The following is a 7,960-nucleotide window of genomic DNA, read 5'->3' as shown; positions in this document are numbered from 1 at the left end:
CAGTGTGAGGAATGAAGAAGAAAAAATTTATATCGATGATCCATGACAACCTTGTCATAGAAAAAGGAAAGATTCTTCTAAAGCTCACATATAGGAAGACTTAGTTTAAGTACATGTGCCATATATTAGTGTAATTAATTTATGTAACACTGTGGAAAATGTTAGGGTAAAGTTCATTTGAATGACAAGATGTTATGACAAAAAAAACGTGTTTGTGGGAAGAGATATGTGATCAAGTCCTGTTACTAACATTATGAAATATCAATGAATAGATCTTTTGCTATATGTTGATCTATGATATGTGGCAGCTAGACTAAACAGTAAATATTCGTAGTTATGAAATTACAATGAGTAGGATTAAATAACATGCATAACAAACAAAGTAGAAAATGGATTATATATGTAGAGTCTAAATAACGAAGAAAACATGTCATTCCCTAAAATGTCAAACTAAACTCTCGATTTAATTCATATGATCTTGTTGACTTAAAACAAACCATGTCTACAAGTGGTAAAAATTATTGTTAACATTATAGATGATATTCTAGATGCACAAAATGTACTTAATTAAACATAAGGATGAAGAGTTTGATATGTTTTTACTATAAGACTAAAGTAGAAAATAGTTAAATAGGAAAATTAAAAGGATTAGATCAAATATAGTGGTGAAATGTTTGTTTAATGATTATATATAAAGAATGTATTATTCATGAGTAACCACACCATATCACCTTAATAAATGGAGTAACTGAAAGTAAAAATAAGACTCTTAAAGAAATATGAATATTATGCTATTAGTTCTAAGGATCATGGTAACCTTTAAGGTGAAACACTTCTTACAACATGTTTTTTACAAAATGGATATCACACAAGAAAACTAGTAAAATACCCTATAAGTTATGGAAATGTTATCAACCTAATCTTAAATACCGAAGATATGGGGGTGTCTAACTAAAGTGATGTCATTTGATCCTAAAAAGAAAAAAAAAAGGTTCTAAAACTTCTATTGTATGTTCTTAGGCTATAAGAAGATAGTGTTGCCCATAGGTTCTTGTTCTTGATAGTGATATAATGAACGTAATATTAAGTAGAAACAAAAAAATATGAATTCCTTGACCATGTTTCCCTTAAAAAAGTAATGATACATTTGAACAACTGTAGTGATGCCATGTGTGAGGATGTGAAGAGAATAAAAGATAAGGAAAGGAAACTCCTTTGAGATTATTTTAAACTTATCTAGTTGAAAATGATCCAACAGATTTTGTAGAATTATTAGTGCTCCTGATGAAAACATAAGATAAGACCATTATGATTGAAATTGATTCAATAAGAAAAATAATACTTGAACTTAGTAGATTTCTTAAAGGAAAAAAACCAATTAGTGTAAGTGGATTTTAAGAAAAATAACCATCCCGATAGATCCATAGAAAAATATAAGGCGAGATTAATAGCAAAAGATTTACTAAAAAATACCAACATAGATACTTGATACTTTTCCCAGATACTAGGATTTCCTCTATTTAAGACGTACAGCTCTAGCATATATCCATAAGTTAGTTATTCACCAAATGGATGTAAAACAACTTTCTGAATGGGGAACTAGAGGAGAAAATTTATATAACTCAACCTAAAAGATGGTAGCTCCAATTCAAGAGAAAAAAGTATGCAAACTTAAAATCTTTATATGGACTGAAATAGGCACCAAAAACAATAGTAAAAAAAACATGACAATGTCTACTTTGTGAAGTTATCTACTAATGATTGAAAATATGTGTACACAAATTTGAAAATTGTGAATGTCATTATATGTTGATATGTGAATGACATGTGATTTTGGTACATGCGACTATATAATTTCTAAAACAAAACTTTTTTATATCTAAGTTTGAGATGAAAGACATGGGCGAAATTAGTGTTGTTATTCTAGGAGTTAGAGTCATAAGGAAAGGAAATAGTAATTACTATTCCAAGAACAATATACTTAAAAACTTCTTAGAAAGTTGGAGTATATAACTTTAAATTAGTAAGCATACTTATAATTCTAACTCTAAATTAAAGAAAAATAAGGAGAATTTATTTCTCATATTTAGTATGCTATATAATTGAAGCTTGTTGCATTTAATGAACTTTTCTAGACCATACATTGCTATGCATAAGTAGATTGAGTAGGTACACCCAATGTTTTAATCAAGATCATGAGATGCACTTACAAGACTCATGAAATACAAGAGGTACAGTGAATTATATCATTAAATAAGTGTATTTTTCGTTGTGCTAGAAGAGTACAATGATGCTAACTGAATCTCTATTCATATGAGACAAAATAACCAAGTGTTATGTGTTAGACCTAGGGTGGTGCAATAACATAGAGATCAGTCATGTAAACAATATTGAAAAATCAATGATAAAATTGAATTTGTTGCCTCAAAACGGCAGGAAGTGAAGTTAGGTGGTTGAAAAACTTCTTAGCAAACATTTTGTTAGGAAAAACACAAGCCATTTGTATCAATGTATGTGATGTCAATCGACAATAACTATAGCTAAAAATAAACTTACATGAAAGAACATATATATACAATTGAGACATAATTTGGTAAAGCAATTCTAAAAAGTGGAACGATTTCCATTGTTATGTCAAGTCATAACGGAATTTAGCAAATCCTCTGACAAAATCCCTAGAGAGAAAACTGATTCTAGGAATGTCAAGGGGAATGTGACTCAAGCCACTTACAAACAAACAAGTGATGAAAACCCTACCTTTATAATTAGATATCCCATAAATAAGATTCATAAGGATAAAAATAAGTCATTTATTAGTTATGCTAGCATTAAAATTAATTTAATATCGAATTTGTCCATTATATAGTGTGTGAAAGTGCTAGATATTACATGTCGAGAGGGTAAAGTTTGTGGTTAAAATTATATGAGGTATAAGAGTTTTAACTTCTAAGTTTTAATTATTCATATCCCTCACGAGTGGTGTATGATTACAACATACAGATGATGAAATACTTATACGAATGTCAAGTGAAGTCACTTGCAATGAATATTGACAAGATCTCTAGAGTACTCATGAATATAGAAACGTGCATGGCCTAGTTGTTGAACATGAACTTGGTGTCTCCAAATCTGTGTGAATTGCTTGAAGGCTTGTTGCTGCTTGTGTGTGTGAGTTCTGGGTAGTTTGAATTTGTAAATCCACTCTTAGTTAGGATCCAAAGTTGGTTTAAATCAAATTCTTTTGAAAAAGAGTGTTTCCAAAGAAGTGAAAAAACAACTTGTTGTTTTATCGTTTGAACCAGTGTTTTTACACTTAGTGTTTTGAAACAGGTTTGACAAAGCTTAAAATGGTTGACCTTGCTGTCAAACTAATTCAATCGGTTGTTTCGACATTTCAACCGATTGTTTTTTGAAAATCTGTTTTAATTGATTCAAAACTGATTTCACTCTTACATTAAATGTTTTAACAACCTTTGGAGTTTAAATAATATGTTTTACGCTTCTAGTAGTCATGATATCAGATTAAATCTTTCATATCAATTTCTCCGAGATTTGCTTCAAGGATTTTCTAAGAGCGAAATAGGATTGCACTGTATTTCTTCTTTTCAAACTGTGATTGGATTAGGTGTGATCATTCCTTTTCTCTTAACGATTGTATTTTGTAATAATGTTGGTGTGCAAATTCAGAGGGTGTTTTTAATTCAATGTTGTGTTTCCCAAAGGTGGTAGGTGTTCTTGAAGGCTCAAGATCACCACTTTGGTGTGTGTGTGTGTTGTAATGAAGGTGTTGTGATTGCATAGTGGAATTCTCATAGGTTTTTAGGGACTAGATGTAGCTCTTGGCTAAGAGTGAACCAGTATAATTTATTGTGTGAATCTTTCTATCCCTTGTCCCGACTAGCCCTCGGTCATCGACTCAGAGACTGATATCAGACGTCGCGCACCGATGACTGGTAATGGAAGGGGGGCACGTGAGGTGGGCCCCAGACTCACCTACCAGAGGATTGGTTAGTCTTTGACATTGTATCCTAAACTCCGATGTCGGAGAATGATGTCGAACCTCACCAGTAGAGGGAGAAGATCGGACATCAGTCGTCAGGACAATGTAGAGGGCCACGTAAGGTAGGCCTAGAGTTTGCTAAGATAACAGTTAAAGACAAGAGATATGTGGGAAGCCTAAGTCACGAGGGATCCATGCACGTGGTGTATGACGCATGAAGGTGCAACACGTGAGGATAATCCTGGGAGGGGTTAAAGCCCATTGGGGTTAAGGTCCCCAGGGAAGCTGCATGCATGGCACGTGAATACTTAGGACACCTACGAAGCAGATGACACTAGAGAATAGGTGCACAAGTTGGTACCCTAACGACCACTCTGATTATCCATTGCACTCCAATTAAGGAAGGTTCCATGTTCCAGATACGCTAAGATTGCCTAAATAGCGGCGCATGGACATTTTCCAAGGAACCCTAGATAAGGGTGACGACACAAAGGTAAACCCTGGTTTCAGCCTATATAAAGGGTGTCAAGAACCCTAGTAAGGTACGCAGTTCTTAAGACTGAAGCTAATATACACACTTGGTGTTTCTTTGCCCTAATACTAACTTGAGCGTCGGAGTGCAAACAACCGCTAGGGCGCCCATTTGTCTTTTGCAGGTGCGAGGTTTCTTGAACAAAAAGGCACGATTCTCAGGCAAGATCGAAGGGCCGCATCAGTTGTTAGAGTCGATCGACGGAGCGAGTCAACCGGCAAGAACATCCCTCATCTCTTTAAAAAAAATTTTGCTTGAAGTTTATAATTGTTGCTATAAACAATTGATTGTTTGTAAAAACAATCGGTTGATTTCTGTTGTTTTTGTGAAAGTTGTTATTAAATTCAGCTAAACAAATTTCTGATTAATTGATTCTCTTTGGCCTTTCACTGTACCTCCAATTTATGCGTTTAAGGCCTACAATTCAAACAATTGGCATCAAGAGTTAGGTTCTGGAAAGTCATTCAAATTTTTATCCAAAAATCATTTTTCATGCTTGATAAACTACCCTTTGGGGAGGGTGCATCTATTAATAGACCACCTCAGCTCTGTGGTGTAAATTACCAATTCTGGAAGGTAAGGATGAAGATATTTGTAGAATCAATTGATAAAGGAATTTGGGATGCAATTAAAAATAGTCTTTTTGTTCCTATGTTTGAAAATGATAAAGTGATTTCTGAAAAATCTTGGTCCCAATGGACTAACATGAAATCAAAAGGGCTCAATATGATTGTATTGTAAATAATATTATTACATCTGCCTTAAGTTCTAATGAGTTTTTCAGGGTGTCACAATGTGAATCAACAAAGAAAATGTGGGATACTCTAGAAGTCATGATGTGAAGAGAGCAAGGAAGCATGCTGAAGTACAATAGAGGTTTACCATATTGTCAACCACCTTATGAGTCTTGGGAAGATGTTTGAAAAAGAGGAACTCAACATCAAAAGTGCCTAGACAAATCTTGGTAGCCCAAGGTCACAGCTATCTCTGAGTCTAAGGATTTAACATCTATGACCACAACTTCATTGTTTGGAAAGCTCAGAGAACATGAATTAGAGATAAACAGGCTAAATGTTCAAGAGAATGAGGATAAGCATGTGAGGAACATTGCTTCGAAGGCTGGTGGACACAAAAACTGTCAAGACTCAAGTGATGACAATGAAGGAGAAACATTAAGCTTGCTGACCATGAAATTCAGCAAATTCCTAAAGAAAAATAGCAACAAGAATCAATCTTCCAACATGTATAATTGCAAGAAAATCAATGATTTTAACACTAACAAATATACCTGCTTTGGTTGTGGTGAAGAGGGACATTTTAAAGTTGATTACCCCAACAATGAGAATAAAGAAAGATGAGCAAGCAAGAAAGGAAAAAAGAAAGACAAAGCCAAGAAAGCTTACATTGTTTGGCAAGATAATGAAGTTTCTTCCTCTAGCTCATCTTCAGAAGATGAAGAAGCAAATCTTTGCTTGATGGCAAAAGAAGAAACTGATGTAAGCAGTGTAAGTTTCAGCCCTTCAATTAATTTTGAAAACTACAGCCAACTTTTTTATGCTTTTAAATAAACTCATGAAGAAGCTAGAAGGTTGACCCTTTCAAATAATCGGTTGAAAGGCTTGAATAATTGGCTAGAAAATAGAGTCTAGATATTAGAAGAAGAGCTGGATAATTTGAAAAGTGATTTTGAAAATCTGGATCTGATTTACAAGAACTCTTCTGCAAGTGTGACTCAAATGTCTGTGAAAATTGTGAATCTCTGAAAAGAAGGTTCACTATCTGTGAAAACTGTGGACAAGCTTTCTAAAGGCAAATCTAACTTTGAAATTGTTCTTTCTTCTAAAAAAATGTGTCTTTGGTAAAGCTAGTTTGGGTTTTAATCCACAGAGCAAGAAAAGTGGTGTTTCAAAGCCTTTTTCAACATTTTTGACAAACAACCAGTTGTTTCATGCTTCTATTGTATGAAAAATGGGCCATTCTGTAGATTCTGTAAAGTTAGGAAATTTTCTGTTCCCAAGGGTATTCTAAAATGGGTTTCTAAGAATTCTAATGATCCAATTAATGTCAATTTACCCAAATTTGTAAAAGGACCAAACCTTTCTACTTGATCATGTTTCTTGCAGGGCTCTTTGACGGAAAATCAACACATGTTGTACCTGGACAGTGGTTATTCTAAGCATATGACAGGGGATAAAACTAAATTTGTTAATCCTCTCCTCAAGCATGAAGCTTATGTGACTTATGGTGATAACAACAAAGAGAAAATTCTTGAAAGAGGAACCATTGGTGATAAGAAGTCCTTCTTGATTCATGATGTGTTGTTTATGGAAGGACTGAAGCACAATCTCCTTAGCATAACTTAGTTGTGTGACAAAGGTTATCAAGTAACCTTCGAGCCCAACATGTGTGAGATACGATTGCCCAAATCACAGGAAGTATTGTTGATTGGTAAAAGAATCAACAATGTTTATCTTCTTGATATCTCACATTCTGCATCTATTGGCTGCCTTCTCACCAAACATGAGGAATCATGGTTATGGCATATAAGGATAGCACATATTCACATGCATCATCTAAATAAGTTGATCTCTAAAGATCTTGTGGTGGGTTTATCCAAAATCAAGTTTGAGAAAGACCATATATGTGAAGCATGTCAAAAGGGGAAGCAAATCAAACATTCTTTCAAACTGAAAAATATTGTTTCTACTTCAAAACCCCTTGATCTACTGCTCGTGGATTTATTTGGTCCTTCAAGAACCATGAGTCTTGGTGGAAACTACTATACTTTTTTCATTGTTGATGATTTCTCTAGGTTCACATGGACATTGTTCTTGGAATCCAAGAATGATGCATATTATGCATTCAAAAAGCTTGCCAAGAGATTACAAAATGTGAAAAATAGTAACATTTGTGCCATTCGAAGTGATCATGGAGGTGAATTTCAAAATGAAAAATTTAGTGCTTTTGGTAAAAAAAATTGATATCTTTCATAACTTCTCTGCTCCTAGAACTCCCCAACAAAATGGGGTTGTGGAAAGGAAGAATAGGTCTCTTGAGAAACTTGCTAGAACCATTTTAAGTGAGTCCTCTTTGCCAAAATATTTTTGGGTTGCTGTTGTTAGCACAACTTGTTGTGTGATGAATAGGGTCTTAATAAGACTAATTTTGAAGAAAACTCCTTATGAACTGTTTAATGGGAGAAAACTCAACATTGGTCATTTAAAAGTGTTTGGCTACAAGTGTTACATTTTAAACAATGGAAAAGAAAACCTTGGCAAGTTTGATGAAAAGCGGATGATGGTAGCTTTCTTGGTTATTCATTAACTAGCCATGCATATAGAGTGTATAACAAGAGACTTATGACTATATAAGAGTTTTTTCTTGTTGTATTTGATGAGACTAACTATGCAGAACAGGAATCTATGAAG

General features: G+C 34.0%; 1 protein-coding gene across 1 annotated transcript; it reads left to right on the top strand.

Moving 5' to 3' along the window:
- The first annotated feature begins 5,542 nt into the window (after positions 1 to 5,542).
- Positions 5,543 to 6,895, top strand: LOC137829363 (uncharacterized). Its single transcript, XM_068636168.1, has 3 exons — positions 5,543 to 5,775; positions 5,971 to 6,037; positions 6,656 to 6,895. Exons 1-3 carry the CDS (start codon positions 5,543 to 5,545, stop codon positions 6,893 to 6,895), a joined length of 540 nt encoding a protein of 179 aa, XP_068492269.1.
- Positions 6,896 to 7,960: the final 1,065 nt, after the last annotated feature.

Source organism: Phaseolus vulgaris, chromosome 7 (assembly GCF_000499845.2).
Source record: "Phaseolus vulgaris cultivar G19833 chromosome 7, P. vulgaris v2.0, whole genome shotgun sequence".
Lineage (NCBI taxonomy): Eukaryota > Viridiplantae > Streptophyta > Magnoliopsida > Fabales > Fabaceae > Phaseolus > Phaseolus vulgaris.
This window is presented reverse-complemented; position numbering and strand designations above follow the sequence as displayed.